Source organism: Trichosurus vulpecula, chromosome 4 (assembly GCF_011100635.1).
Source record: "Trichosurus vulpecula isolate mTriVul1 chromosome 4, mTriVul1.pri, whole genome shotgun sequence".
NCBI lineage: Eukaryota > Metazoa > Chordata > Mammalia > Diprotodontia > Phalangeridae > Trichosurus > Trichosurus vulpecula.
In genome coordinates, this window is record NC_050576.1 from 18,318,578 (window position 1) to 18,335,354 (window position 16,777).

At 42.8% G+C, this 16,777-nt stretch overlaps 1 protein-coding gene across 3 annotated transcripts in view; it reads right to left on the bottom strand.

The window, feature by feature from the left end:
- NFIA (nuclear factor I A) overlaps positions 1-16,777 on the bottom strand; it is a 463,777-nt gene that overhangs the window by 422,806 nt on the left and 24,194 nt on the right. Inside the window, exon 3 of one of the 3 annotated variants that reach the window (XM_036754717.1) lies at positions 13,469-13,586. The exons of the other annotated variants lie outside the window; for them this stretch is intronic. Coding sequence (XP_036610612.1) covers positions 13,540-13,586 — 47 coding nt within the window. The 3' untranslated portion in view covers positions 13,469-13,539. Of the gene's footprint in view, positions 1-13,468; positions 13,587-16,777 lie in introns of those variants that run through there. 3 annotated transcript variants of the gene reach the window in all.

Genomic DNA, 16,777 nt, shown 5'->3' on the forward strand with positions numbered 1-16,777 from the left:
AGGCCCAGGATGCTAGATTTTAGAGAATACCTAAAGCATCATGTTAAAATCCATTTCCTCCTCTGAGTGGTCATATCTGGGGTCCCCAATCCTTCACTAGGGATTTCTAAGGGATCCAGGGACTGCTTCTTTCCTCATTTTATTCTCCTCTATCTATCAAGCATCATGTACCATCCCATTTAGTCAATCAACTAAGCTCTTACTATGTGAAGAAATCATGTTATACACTGGGTATACAAAGAGTGGAGAATATAATCCCTGCCTTGAGGAGGTTCTATTCTAATGGGGAAGCCCCCATGAAAATAAACGGGCATATAAGACATATACAGAGTCTGTGGAAGGCAATCTCCAAGGGGAAGGCACTAGCAGCTGGTGGGGACTTGGAAAGGCCTCCCACAGAAGGTGGGAACCCAGCCATCCACCGAGACACCAAAGCCCAGCCAGTGCAGGCATCTTGCCATCTGTCCTACCATTACAGGCATACCACAACCCTCCTCCCTCCGACTCTCCCCTCTCTTTCTCAGGAAGCAATAATCAAATCAATAATACAGAGCAAGACAGTCCCCTCTCTGTGGCTTGGGTGACAATTCGGATGCCTGCCAAGCCCGGACTCCACTCATTGGCCTCCACTGAAGCCTCACTGTGGAAGCCAAGCTTTGCGGAGACCATCTCCCTCACGTCTCTGTAGCTCCAACCTAGCACGCCACCGATTGGTGCATCCTTCCCCCGAGGCCGGCAGTGACCCCCCCCATCCCCGCAAAGGGCCTCCCAACTCCTAGCAGAGAGGGGGGCAGGGAAAGGGCTGTTTTCAAATACCTGAAACAGAGTCACCCGGGCCTCGTTGTGTTTGGCTCCAACAGGAACAATGGGCATCAGCAGATGGGTAACGCTTCGGGGAGACCTCAGGAAATACTTTTCAACAATCATAGCTAGCCCAAAGAAGGAAGACCTGAGTTCAAATCCAGCTGCAGACCCCTACTAGCTGTGTGACCCTGGGTGAGTCACTTCACCCTGTCTGCCTCAGTTTCCTCATCTGTAAAATGAGCTGGAGAGGGAAACGGCAAACCACTCCAGTGTCTCTGCCAAGAAAACCCCAAATGGGGTCACAAAGAGTCAGACACAACTCAACAACAATATTGTGGTGGAAACAGCAAGAAAGCTTTAGCTCAGTGCCACTTAACCTTATTCTAACCTAATCTAATCTCATGTTCTAACATCACTAGAAGGCAAAGTCTTAGGGGGTATGAACTGTTTATACTTTTTCCTCTATGTTCCCCCTGTCTGACACATGGTAAGCACTTAATAAATGCTTGTTTATTGTTTAATCTCCTTTGGATGCCTGTTTCTTCACCAGTAAAATAGAGAGAATACCTCCATTGTCTGTCTCACCAGGTAAGGAGAGGGCTTTGTCAAACCAAACCAAACTCATAAGGCCGTTAGACAAACGGGCGCCGTTAGTAAAATGGAAGATGAAGAGTTTCTACCAGGTGAGAGTGTACTGATCTCAAAGCACATAAAAGAAGGAGACTCGTCAGGCTTTCTCTGCTTAGCTCTCCACCCTCACGATTTGTAAGCGACCTGCCTCGGTGCATATGGATACCTGGAGACCTCCAGGGATGCCGGTCCAAGGCAGTGATGTCTTACCACGGTCCTTAAATATAAATGCAAAACACAGGCAGGTTATTGTGCCTTAAAGCAAGGAGCGCTAATATCCCTTCTGGTTTTAGCCAATTTCCCTCTTGGCAAGGAGCACCAGTCTGTGCTCTCCGCAGCACCGCGAGTTTGCTGGCTGTCAGAATTCTGTCTCAGCCAATGCTTGAGTGGTATTCTTGTCTTTTCACTGTGGAAAGAAACTTATCAGCCTGACATATAAAAGCCTCCTCGAGAAGCAAGTTATTATGCCAGAATGGAGACGCACTTGCCCCACTAACTAAATCTTGTTCTCATGGCTCTCGTCATTACACACTCTGATTCTGAATATAACTCCAAGAGTCTAAATCAAAAGCAAAGCAGCCCATTTCAATCCAATTTCCTTAGAAAAACTTGGGGGGTGGGGGAGGAAGGCACATATATAAATATACATAGCCCTAAGTATATGGGATGTGGAAGGGAAGCAGCTTGGTAGAGCGGATCCGGCACTAGACTTGGAAAATCAGATTCAAATCCTGCCTTGGGCACTTGCTGGCTGTGTGACCTTGGGCAAGTTAATTAGCTTCTCTGAACCTCAATTTTATCATCCACAAAATCGGGATAATAACATCTCCTCTTTCACATGACTGGGATGGGGATCAAGTGGGATGACATATTTGAAGTTCTTTGGAAATATTAAAGTTTTAGATATATCCTGGCTGATAATGAATGTGAGTGTGGCTATTACAAGCAGTCTGGCATAATGAACGGGCAGTCACCCCTGGGTTAGAAAGGGAAGAGGGAGGGGGAAGGAACTCGAAGGAAATAATTATCTGTATAGTTTCTACTACATATGCCAGGGCTTTACAAATATTATTTCATTTGATTTCGAACCCAAGAAAGACTAGAGTTCAAACGCTTCTGACACATACTAGTTCTGTGACACTGGTCAGGTATGCCTCTGTTTCCTTATACGGGGGCTGGACTCAACGGGACCTTAAACCTATGATCCTATGAAGCCAAACCACCGTACTTCCCTGTGGGCCTTAAATAACTCTCCAGGATTTATACCCAAAGTCCTATGTATAAATGTAAACACGTTTCATACATGTATAAAATCCTCATAGACATGTATAAATCTACATAAGATCTGCTTAAATATATAGACTTAAATCAAAGATGTGTACATATATGTGAATATCTACATACCATGAATTACATGATAAGCATACACACACATCCATTCTTCTAGGTCCAGTTCAGGTGTGACCCCTCCTCAGGTCAGCCTGGCTAAACTCCAGCTCTACCACCACGGCCCCCACCTCCCTCCTGCCCCCCGCTAAACAACAATCCCTCCTCCGGGCACACTGCCTGACCCTCCTATGCTCTTAATTATATTATGGCATATTTTGAAATTATTAGATGAAGGTGGGTAGCTACCCCACCAGATGGTAAGCTCCTGGAGGGCAGGGGCTATATCATCTTTATTTTTCTCATGTGCCTGGCACAGCACCTTGTATACAGCAGGTATACCTTAAACCAAGCGCGCGCGTGCGCGCACACACACACACACACTCTCTTCTATGTGTATATGTACATGCACATCCCGGAGGTGATCCAGGGTCCTTCAAGGCTATCCCAGCAGAACTCTGGCATGTCAGCCCAGGCTGGATGGGCTTCAAGGATGAGCCCAGTGACAGACTGTGTGTCTGTCGCCCGAGGACCAGCCCAGCGGAGGCAGAGAAGCTCCTCAGCAGAAGGCCGGACACCCAGGTGAATGTTTTAGCTAAACAACTCGTGACAACTGAGACAAAGAAAATCGCTATCTGAGTCAGTGGAGGGAATGAGTGCACCGTGGAATCTATGGGTCTTCTGAAAGAGAGTAAGATAGACACACAGAGAGATACAAATAGATAGACCTAGATGGCTAGATACTTGTGATAGACAGATGAGGTGAAAGAGAAAGATAAGATACAGATTAAGCAGATGGTAGATAAGATACACATGTATGTAAAGACAGATAGACAGATAGATGATAGAGAAATTAGAGAAGTGGAAGACAGGTACATACGTAAGTGCAGAGATACAGATACATGGAGAGAAATAACAAACAGAGATAGAGCAGATAGAAGCATAAAAACAGAGACACATGGACATATATATGTTTAGATGGACAGAGAGATTGTTTCAGATAGACAGATGTGTGCATATGAAGAGGCAGTAGTTCTTGTAGCTATGAAGGAGCTTAGGAGTCATTCACTCCAGCACTCCTATCACAATTATATACTATACTAATCCCATACAAACAAGTACACACCTAAGAAGCATCACAGGGGACAGGGCCTGGAGTGAGAAAGAACTTTGTGTGGATGGATGGATGGATGGATGGACAGATGGATGGATAGATGGGTGGATGGATGGATGACTGGAAGGATGGATATATGTATATATGAAAAGAGCAGATCTTGAGGAAAGGAAGACAAAGGTTTAAATCCTTCCTCTTGATATACACAGGCTGCTGTGTGACCCTGAGCAAACCACTGAAGTAAGACCATAACTTGTAGAGGAGGTATCATCCTGCGTTGGTACAGTAAATCTCCAAGACTTCCCAGGACCAACTACAAAATAAAACCACCACCACCACCACCGCCGCCACCACCGCCACCACCACCACCACCACAGAAAGGTACACACATCTCTCTCTATCATCTTTGGGTCTATCTATCCATGTACCTATCATCTACAGTGATCTGTCATCTATCTCTCATCTGTTATCTATCCATACCTGTCTCTCTACCCATCCATCCAACCATCTATCATCTTTATCAATCTGTCATCTATTTCACTATCTATCCATCTATCGTCTTTGTTTATCTATCTCTACCTATCCATCCATCCATCTACCCTTATCTTTCTTTTTATCTTTCTTTCTATCTGTCTACACACACAAACACATCAACCCTTACATGCTTCAACAGATGGACACATCTGTTTTCCACAGCTATACCTACAAACCTATGTTATCGCTGACATTTTATTCAACTGATACAAACCAGTCTCTGGCCAAGAAAGGCCTCAGGGCCTGTGCAGCCCCTACACAGAAGGGCCAAAAAGAAACCTTTACCCTTCAGCAAGTATGAGTTACTCTTCAACTTTTTGTGCGCAGAAAGCTCACTGCCCACCCTCCCACCCCGCCCCCAAAGAGGAGCAAGTCGTGAAATGCACAGCAGTTGAGAAAGGGCCATTTAGCCAAATTGCATACCTGTGCTGTGTCAGCTTTCTGCTGGATTCATCTCATTCCATTGGTCTAATGGATGCCAATTGAATTTAATTAACAAAACTACTTTGACTCCTTTCATACTGTGCTGAATGTAATGAAATCCTTCTCCTTTTTTTTTTTTTGCATTCCACTAAAGAATGTCCTTTACTGCAGGCCCGCTGTTAGAATATTAAATGCTCCATGTTACGCTTAAAAGATATAAAGCGGCCAGCTCCTGCCCCATGACTTAAATGTAGTTACCGACTTACATAACATAAAATAATTAAAAAGATGCTCTGATAGTGATACACCGTATAGATTCAATTACCACAATGTCTCCATTAAAGGCACTTTTATAGTATGAATAAAATGCAAATCCTCTTTATGGATCAATACCAGAACATAATTCTATTCTTCCTCCTGAGAAGGAAGTGGGCCGTAATAAATCATCCTCCCATGAAAATGGGAAAAAGTGATTTCTTTTGAAAGGTTTCTTTAAACCTGCACTCAGTTGTAGCTGCCCCATTTTCCATCCATTAAGGTTCTTGTTTTCAAACTCAAGACTTAAATGGGGGTGGTGGGGGGGAGGCAGGAAGGAGCACATGCTGGATGGAGCAAAAGGGAAGCTTCCATTGGTAAAAGCACCATCATGGTTCCTCGTGGATCAGAAATCCATAAGAGACGTTCCTACAGAATTAAATCATCTTCCCTAAATTCAACGGGGAAAACAAAAATTGCTCCAACCCTACGATGAGGGAATAGACTTTGTGGGTCTCACTTCTGCCTGGCCGGGCACCCAAAGACAAGTTCTCATGATGGATTATTGTGGTATCTCTCGATCTCTGACTTTGAACTCTGACCCCACCTCCTTTTTTTTTTCTCTCCACAACTGACAGTTGGGCCCTAGTACTTGCCATCTGTAGAGACTGGAAGGGGAGAGGACTTAGCTTACATTAATCAACCAATTAAGAAGAGACTTAAACAAAACAGAGAAAGCATAATAAAGCCCTGACTGCTTAATAGCTGTTCCACTTTTAATAGTTGTCTTCCTGCAGTTTGCTGACAAGATTAGGGGTAATCTATTGAAGGCTTCACTAAGATGGCGTGAGAAAGGAGAAACAGATGCATGGGCCTGCCTAGCCAGTCTGGATCCCGCTAAAGGGCCAAACCCGAGACGGGAAGGAACAGTGGTTCCCACCAAAGCTGACAAGAGGCCAAACACCACGAGTACATCTGAAGGAGTTGGGAATTTGAAACGGCTACCACCTATTAGAGCCCCCATGCATGAAAACAGCAAATAGGAAGATCATTTGAAGGATCCCCCATTGGAAAATGGGGCCCAACGGGACCCCTGGGATCATGGCTTAAGCTAATGACTAAAGGAAAAGCCTTTAGTATTTCAAAGTCACTGACTTAGAGCTGGAAGGGTCCTCAGAAATGATGGAATCTTATTTCATGGGCCCAGAGGGTAACTTGGTCAAGGTCATTCTGGGAATGAGCTGGGAAGGAGCTGGGATTCAAACCAGGTTTCCCAGCTCCAAATCCCACATTCTCTTTGCTGCATCACGTTGCCTCTCTCATTGGCCCGAATGCCACTGAGCTTTCAAATGCTGTTGTGTTACAGAGAAGAAACAGATAGGTAATCTTCTAAGGGAGGCATGATGGAGAAGAGAAACAAAGTCAGAAGACCAACATCTGAGAGCCAGCACCAATGCTTTGCAGCCAGGGAACATGGACTGGGTTTCTCCTTTCTGAGCTTCAATTTCCTCGTCTACGAAAGAATATGAACAAAGCTGAGAAGTGTTAGAACTAGGGACCTTCCTTCAGGTCCTGGTCTGCACCGCTCTAAGCCTCAGATCTGACATCTGTAAAATGAGCAAGATGGACTCATGCCACGGGCCCCAGACAGCAAAACTCCCAAGGGCAGAGAGAACCAAATTAAAATGTAATTGGGAAATGTTTAACAAAATAAGTAAAAAATACAACAGATCATAGAAAATGGTAGTGTGTGGTTTTCTAAGGGCCCACAAGGACCTATTTTTATTTGAGTTTGAGACTACTGAGTTCTCTTCCATTTCTAATGCATCTCATTAGTTTAGGCAAAGGTCATCCTATGATTAAAATGTGATGTAAAATTATTTGGTATTTATTGGGTAAATGAGTTTTATTTACTTATCTGTGCACATTTTGTTTTGCTTCCTAAAGAAAGTAAGTTCCTTGAGGGCAGGGACCAGTTCATTTGAGTCTTTGTATCCCTAAGACCTAGTTGATAGTTTGGCATATAGTAGGTGCTTAATAAATGCTTCCTGAACTACCTAATTTTCTAATAATTCTGTCTGATATTAGTCCAATTCCAATGTGAAATAAGGCAAAAAATGCCAAGCTTAAACAAACACCGTTAATTGAAATAATTTCCCACAATATCCTGAATATAGATTTTAACAAAAATGTTAACTAGTTCCACCTTTGAATCACTCTACCAAAAAGACCGCCTCTGCATCCGTAGCCATATGGGGGGAGGGGCGGGGTAGCCATATGGGGGGAGGGGGCGGGTTATTCACTTTTAAAGTGAGAGCGCTCCAGCAGTAAGCAAAGGAGGATGCTTTGCTAACTCGCTTGACACAAACCATGATGCCTTGGGTGAAATCACAGAAATGTGGGGCTGCGTCTGAAGTCCCATCTCCATTATCCACGCTAAAAGGCAGGAAGCTGAGACACGGGAGGTAACGGTGAGCAGAAATTCAGACCTTTTGCTTCGGGTGATATTACACAATTTGTCCTCATCATACTTCTCTTCCTAACTCTGTTTGGTTTGGGCTAATATTAAACTAAGCTTACATTCATAGTTGGGAGGTAGAGGGAGTGGACGGGTCAAGGGGTGAAAGTGAATGTTAGGCTATGACGGAGCAAGGTCGGCTTCTCTCCTCGAGGTGCCCAGGTTATTGCTGAATCACCAGACCCGGCAGAGCCTCGTGGTATCCGGCTCTTCGGTGGGGCTGGTTCTCTCGCTCTGGCCAAGGTCATTCCATTTTTCAGTGTTCACCTTTCTCATATCTTTATTGTTGTTCATCATTTCACTCCTGTCTGACTCTTCATCAAAGATACTCCAGGGGTTTGCCATTTCCTTCTCCAGTTCATTTTACAGATGAGGAAACTGAGGCAGAGTTAAGTGACTTGCTCAGGGTTACACAGCTAGGAAGTATCTGAGGCTAAATCTGAACTCATGAAATAAGTCTTCCTGATTCCGGGTCTGGTGCTCTATGCACTACCAACCTAGCTGCCTTCTCCTGCCTTAGAAATGGGAATAATTCAAAATACTTACCATCTACCCTTTGCTGGCAAGAAAATCATCACTTGGCTTCCATGTCCTTGCTCTCATTAACAGGTGAGTATGACTAGACGAGCTGAAGAAAATAGTTAATGTTTATGTCGTCCTATATATGTTTTATGAAGTGTTTACAGAAATTGTAGCTTCTAACCATTGCAATAAGCCTGTGAGGCCGGTCATGCAGGAATATTATCCCTACTTTACAAATAAAGAGACTGAGGTCCAGAGTTAAGTGATTTATTTGCCCCAGGACAGAGGTGGGACGGCTGGCCCTGGAAATAGGTGTTCTGATTCCAACTCCAGGGATCTTTCAAGTACTATCTCATCTAACAGACTTGAGTATATACCAAGATTCTGATAAGAACAAATAAGAATTTATGCAAATCAAATTCTTTTCTGTATATTCAAGAAATCTGTAAGATCTGCTGCCTCCCCACAGGCCCTGAGCAGAAAATACTAGAACCAAGAGAAAATGAGTATCCCAAAAGCCACGGAAAAAGAATTGTTTAATATATCCATTCACTCAATATACATTTATTACGTACTTCCTACTACAAGATATTACATAAATTGCTGGGGATAAAGTTGAAAAATCAACAAGCAGGTATCGAGCATAGCATGGCACAGTGGAGAAAGAGCTGATTTTGAAAGAAATAAAGAGCTAGGTTCAAGACCCACTTCTGACACATAGTGGCTGTTTGACCCTGGACAAGTCACTTGACCTTCCTTTCTATTACTCTATCTGCTAAAAAAAAAAAAAACGTTCTGCAAAAGGGGCCCTTGGTCAAAAACTCTAAGGAACTTAACATTCAAGATGTATAGAGAGAAAAGAAGAATCCAGCTTGAGCACAAAAATGTGACATAGTCCTATACAAATGTGGTCAGGCAAACCAAGCTCAGAATTAGCTGAGGCTTAGAATGAATGAGAAGGGCAATATTTATTCATCCTTTGAACGCTGACTAAAAGCTCTGTGCCTCCAACGTGGGCAAGAAAGGGAGAGCCGTGCTTTAAAGTGTGTGTGTAAATAAACATACACATGCACAAGTATTCATGTATATACACACCCACACATGTATACACCTGGGTATGCATAAGTATATATGTGCACACACAGGTGGGAGAGGGATCGCTAACAGCTTAAGCATTCCTGGAATTAAATGGGCAGCCATCAGAGGCAGTGGCTTTGGAATCTGTCTCTGTTTCCTCTACTTATAAAATGAGAGTGATGGGTCAATAATCTTCAACGTCCCTTTCCAGCTTTAAATCAAGAGTCTCCTGGTTCCATGTTCTCATCTCTCTCGAGTGGGGTTGCATGATCCCTTACAATGGATTCCTGCCTGCTTAGGTTTCTTCTAATTCTCAGATTCTATAATTACATAATTCAGATATTAACGCTCAGTAGAAGGTGAGAATCTATGCTGCTTTGGCTCCAAAAAAGGCTTCATTCCTTTACTCACCAAGGAGGCTGCACTTACTAGGATGGCCCCATCAGGAAAACCCACTGGGTCCTACTGCTTTGTGAACATATAGACTGGCAAGCCAGCCCCTCTGCAGCTTTTTGGATGTTACTAGAGACAAAGTCAGGAAACACATTCCATTCCATTTTTCATCCACCAACTGGAAGTGTTTTCATTGAGGGCTCACCACAGAATCTGGGCAGGATTTGGTCCCTTTTAGTATTCTGTGAAAGCACAAAGCAGGATTTTCCTGGTCCCTTTAAAACAAATTAATTTCCATATGATTTGGCATTATCATTTCTTGTTTCTCAATATTTTTAATGTTTTTATGCAAAAGAAAGAGAAATCCTGGCCAAAAAAAATCCTTCCATTATCCTCACTGAAGCCAGTCAGGGCTTTAAGATATGTAAAAAGAGTCCAGATAGAAATACTTGACAGAGAAGTCTGCAGTGGACTGGTTTTGATAATGAACATGCCTTAGAGGGAAAAAAAAAACATGAATGCTGTATGTGTTGGGGGAAGGAAGTCTTATCTTTGCTTGGGTCCTGTTTCCCTTGGAGAGGCTTATGTTACCTACAACCAAGAGGTCTCCAATTAAAGAAAGGAGAATTACATAGGCTGGGTATTTTGGAGCTGATGAAAGGGGCCTTGGAGTGAAGCTTGGAGAGGAGTTTGCATGCCCCCGATCCAGAAGTAGGCCAAATATTTTCCTCCTGATTTTTGACACTTCCAGTACTGGGGGCCTTTGGCCCCTCCTAAGTTATGACAAGCAGTCAGGCCACACTGCATGCTACAGGGTTATAATACATAGTCATATTCACCAGAGACGAGGATGTCACCCACAGAACGTCCAACAGAGGTGGAATCCAAAGCAATGCACAATGAGGAAAGAGGATGGTCAACCTGCAGTGCAGGGATTGGATTCCAGAGCAGAAAGGCCGCTGGACTTGGAGTCAGCAGGATGTGGCTTTGAATCCCACGATAAAGATTTACTAACTATGTGATCTGTTTGGGACTGTGGTTCTTCATGTTAAATGAGGTGGTCAGACTGGATGACCACGACAATCCCTTCCAGCTTAGAATTTAGCATCCTATCAACTTTCTAGCTGGAAGACCCTGGATGAGTCATTCAATCTCTTAGAGCCTCCGTCAACTCCTCTAGAAAACAACAGCCCCCATCTCACAGGGCTGTCTCAAGGCTCAAATAAGCAATGAAAAGCATATTATGTAACAATATTTAATCACATATAAAATTCAACTTCTAATAAGGTTCACATCTGTTTCTCTCCCTCTAGGTTAAGCATTTTTAACCCAGGGTCCACAGACCCACTAGAGTTCCATGAACACATTTCAGGGGGTCTGTGAACTTGGATGGTGAAACAAAGATCATATCTTTATTTTCATTAACCTTAAACCAAAACAGCATTTCTTTCAATGATTCAAAAACACACTTCAGAGAAGGGGTCCAGAGGCTTCACCAGATTTCCAGAGGGGTCCAGGGCACAAAAACAGAATCCCTGCTCTAGATAATCAAATTCTACTTGACTCCAAAATAAAATTTCCCGTTCTTGACATACCAACAGGCCAACAACTACATATTACCCCTCGCCTACATCATTCTCACGGAGGCAAAGATTTCAGGGAAAGGTCAAGTCTGTGGGACTTGGGACAGAACAATTCACAGACAGTTTGAATGGTCGCCACGTACTTAGAATGGATGGTGGCAGTCTCACCAAGGTTCTTTAGGGAGACCAGTAAAACCTACAGGCACCTGCATGTGTCAAGAACAGTCTTGGTTTGATTTCAAGAAAACCTATTGATTTGAGAGGTAAAGAAGAGACAGACAGACAGAGATAGACAGAGGGATATAGAGACAGAGAGAATGTAAGAGGGGAGTCACTCTCCCTTTTCGTGGTAGGGAGGTCTGAGAGGAGACAAGGTCAGCCCTGAATTGAACAGATAACTCTCCTGAAGTGAGCATTTCATGTGGGTTCCCTTGTTCCTTTCCCAGCACTCCCACCCTGAAAGTAAGCATGTCCAGTGGACGCTGTGTTCTATGTGACAACCTCAGCTGTGAAGCACTAAATGTTCACAGGCTCCTATCTTTGAGCACGATGTCCCCTGTTTCAAAATAGTTGTGTTTTCTGAAGACATACAACCAAAAAGGTAACTTGGCCTTTGGAACTACAGCCACCAATGTCGATTTTTTTAAGCAGCTGCATAAGCCTCAAGATGATTTTTGTTTCTTCTGCAGTCTTTACTGCTAAAATAACATTGATCCGTGCCGATCAATAAGGGGAGAAAAAGGACCCTGGCTAGCATAAGCGACAAGGGGCAATTCAGAACTCCAAAAGACCTTTAATCCCTTTCTCTGACTCTGGCTACGACCAGCAGAGTTCAAGAAGGCACTGGCCTGAGGCTGACAGAATGCAGAACTATTGTTCTGGGAGCCTTTGAAGCACCAAGCAGCAGAGATTCCAGCTCTGACCACAAGCCACCTATCCCCAGGTGTCCAGCAAAGAACCAGAGGGGGAGATGACTCCTCCTCCCGGGGTCACTTGCTTTGAACCCCATGGAAAAAGGGAGATTAAATAAATGGCATCATCATTGACAAACTACGGAAAGTAAAAATAGGTCTGTGTGGTCATCCAGCAAGCCCAGTTATTGCTCATCATGAAGGAAATTTGGTTTTTTTCCATTCGGTAATGGGGGAAAGGGGAGAGAATTAAGGCAGAGCTGGTCAGATTTCACTCTGATACACCAAAAATCAAGAAAAATGCTATTCTAAAGATTCTAATTCAATTTATCAAGTGTAAGCACTTAGTATGTGTGAGGTACCAGTATGAGCTTGAAGATTACCAAGTAAAATCCAAACGTCCCTGCCCTCAAGTAACTTAGAATCTATTTGGAGTTTGAGAATCAGGCTCATTCATTCATTCATTCATTCATTCATTCGAGAAACATTTATTAAGCACCTACTGTGTTCCAAGAACGCTGCTAAGTACCAGGGTTACAAAAAGAGGCATAAGATGGTCACTGCTTTCAAGAAGCTGGAAGAGACCTCAGAGACCACCAGTCCAACACTCCCATTTTACAGATGGGGAGACTGAGTCTCGGAGAACTTAAATGATCGTCCAAGGTCACAAAGGGTTAGAACCTAGTACCTCGTTCTTAACCTGGGGTCTGCAAAGTCGGTTTAATTGTATTTCAGTATAATTGGTTTGCTTGGTAATACTTTGTATTTTGTTTTTTTGCGTTTAAAAACGTGATTCTGAGAAGAGGCCCACCATAGGCTTCATTGGATTGATTGCCCAAAGGCTCCAGGAGACATAAAATAGCTAAAGAACTCCTAATCCTTATATGCCACACACACAGTTAAGTGGGATGTTATTTAATTCAACATGGTTCTTGCGAAGATATTATTTTATAAGTAATAATAATACTTCACATTTATACAGTGTTTTGAGGTTTGAAAAGTATCTCACTTGAATCTCCCAACAATCTTGTGAGACAGGGGTTACTATTTTCCCCATCTTATAGCCAAAAGAGCTGAGGTCCACAGAACATAAGCGACTTAACCACGGTCACACAGCAAATAAGTATTAAGAGGTAGGATTTGAACTCAGTTCCACCAAACTCCAAATCCAGCCCTCTTTCTACTATGACCTCATGCCCTGTCTCTAGAAAGTTAACTGCTTCCCAACTATTTCATCTTGGGGACACGTGTGCACGAGTCACCTCAAAACTATGCCGAGACCATATATTACAAAATAAAACCATCAGGTAGACGAGGGTATTTGTATACAGATGGTTTATTTAATCTGCAGACAACACGGTTTTCCCTTTCCCTGGAGGATCTCAACTGCTAACATCCCATGAACAGTATCAGGTTCACTTCACTCTTCTCACTGACTGTAAAACAAAGAAATCTGTCTTGAGTTTCCTGACGTTCCACATGTTACTGTGACTAATCCTGAGCCATTTTATTCAGAGAGCTCAGACTGAGTCTCTATGACAATCCCATGCCATTCGAAATACACCAGACATGCTCTCCGTCTTCGGAAATAACGACAGGACCAGTCGTCTGCCCGGCTCGCACAAATTAAAGGGCAGATTCTACTTTCTGATTAAATGACGAGCTATAACAAAGAAGGAAAAGTACAATGTGGGAAACGGAGTTTAGTCCCACTCATTTTTCTCTTTTAATTTTTTTTAAATTCCATTTATCAGCCATTGTAGTATTGGTGCTACTCCTTATCACCATCTGTACACACTTTCCCAAAAGACCACTGCAGCTGTCCAGTTTAACACACACACACACACACACACACACACACACACACACGCACGCTCACTCTACCCTTTCTGTCTGAATTTAATAAATACACACTTGAAGCGGTTTTGTAAAAGTGTTATTTCAATTTCGGGCTTCTTTTCTTAAAGGATGAAGCAGATCACTTTGGGTCCGTGGCCCCCAAATCACTTTCTAGAGTGAAGTCTCTCAAGGAGACCTGCTTTCCCAAGAAGGAACAAAACTAAGATTTAGGATTTCTTCCCTAACACAGGGAAGTTTGTGTCTTTTTTTTTCCTAAAGAATTTACCTACCACCGCATGATTTGACTGTGACTCAATCCCAACCTCCCTACCTCTCTTTCCTTTTTTAAAATTTTCATTGATTAATGGATTGATTTTATCTTATTTTTTCCTAAGGAGACACTAATTCTTCATTTCCGAAAAGTGAGCAAGATGGCCCTTGATATCTTAAAGTCGTGCCTGTGCTAATGTTTCTTTGGAGAAAATGCTCCCAAAGAAGCAACAAATAATAAAAATTGGGACCTTGATCTTCTTGGATCTGTTTCAAATATTAAGAAAAAATAAAATGTCCCAAGTAAACAAATCAAAACTATACATTTAATTTTTTTAAAAGCACCATGAAATGACTAGATTAATCAGATTAAGTTGTACTATAACCTATTACACAATGTCCCAAAAGTCTTAGTTCAGCTGAAGACAGAACTAAGACTTTTGGGATATCCTATGTGTATATGTATTTATTCACTTTATATTTATGTTGTATATATTTTTAATTTGTTGTCATCGTCTTCCCCATTAGAATGTAAGCTCCTCAAAGGCAGAGCTTTTTCTTTCTTTGTAGTTATATCCTCAGCACCTCACATATAGATGCCAGGAAACAGGAAAGAGTTCCTTGAAAAAGCTTAAAAAAAAAAACTCCTGGGGCTGGTTGAAAGGATGCTGGTTTTTCATAATCTTCTTACTTACATCGTACACTTTGAAAATCTTAAAGTTTTAGAGAATTAACCAATCATGCAGGATGGGGGATAGAGGGCTGGACCAGGTAGGTGAAGAGCTGGCTATCAACTGGTAAATTTCCAAGCTGTCTATTATCTGATGTTACCCCTTAGATTATTATCTGGTTAGTTTCAACAGTAGAGGCTGCCATTATGGGTCATTGGGAAAAGATTAGAACACTACCAAAAAAACTTTAACCAAGTCCAGGTCACAAACCATTCCTAATGGTCTGTGGTCACACCCCCAAATCTCTGTACCAGCTGCCAGCTCCGGAGTTCCCGGTGTACTACTAAGGCCAGACCTTAAACACTCTTGTCTCCAGCCTCCTACACAGTATTCAACTTGAAGGGGGAATGAATTAACTACTTTTCACAATTCTGCACTTACAGAGTACTTTTTATACCAAAGCTGGTCTGTAGTCACTAATAAAGCCCCTTCTGTCCCAGACACAAACCCAGGAGTTCAGCTAAGAGGGAGGTAGAGGCTCGAAGCCGGAAAGACCGCAAGTCTAGCAAGGAAAGGCCTGGATTCCAGACTGGCCTCCCCAACTTCAAACAGCATTCCCTCAATCATCATTTGGTTAAGTACCTACTTTAGGAACCTCACTCTGCTTGATGCTAGGGACACAGCACCAGAAACAAAATTATTCCTGACCTGGGGCAAAGTACTTTAACCTCTCCAAGCCTTCATTTCCTCACCTACAAAATAAGGATATAATATGGATAATGATGTTGCCTACTACACCCGGTCTACCCGGGCTTTCGGAATGATCAAATGAGACGATGTGATAATGACAGTGATAATAACTATAATAATAACACCATTATATGACGCTTTAATGTTTGCCAGGTGCCATGTATAGATATATATATACACACATACACACATATATTTATACACACACACACACACACACACACACACATATATATATATATATATATATATATATATATATATATATAATCTCACTTGATGTATAGTGACGATCCCTTAGGAACTTAGATGCTTTATTTAATAAAAAGTTTAAGAAAAAAAAGCAAAGGTTAAAAGCCATGAGTCAGTCCTAGGTATTATTAGTTCTTAATTAATTACTACTGCCATTACGACTTCTCAAGCTCCAATAAATTTGAAAGAATGCTATGATCCTTTGTAGGTAGAACAGCAAAGGGGGAAGGGCAGTGTGACAGAGAGCAATACGCAGTGGGCTGGGGAGTGGAGAAATCTGGGCTGGAACCTTGGATCTGCCCTATGACCTCTGACCTTCCCCAGGCAACAGTTTTCTCATCTGTAAACTGGGAAATCACAGGTCTTGCATCACCAGCCTCTGAGAGGGCAGCAGGGAGGATGGTGTCAGATCACTTATGTAATGTCCTATGTAAACCTAAGAGCCCCGTTACATTGTCACTAATTATTATCAACAATAAAGTTTTATGCTAATCTTTATTATCATGATCATCAGCATGTCACTGAGATGAAAGCAAGCTAAGGAAATTACTGATTAGGGCCATTGCAGAGAGGTAAAAGCAGAAGAGACTAAGTCTGAGGGGCATCAGTGTCAGAGCTGAGGAGCCCTAGAACACGGAACGTCAGAGCTGAGGGGCTGTAGAACACGGAACATCAGAGCTGAGGGGCCCTAGAACATGGACCGTCAGAGCTGAGAGGCCCTACCTAGAACACGGAATGTCAGAACTGAGGGGCCCTAGAACACAGAATGTCAGAGCTGAGGGGCCGTAGAACACGGAACATCAGAGCTGAGGGGCCCTAGAACATGGAACGTCAGAGCTGAGAGG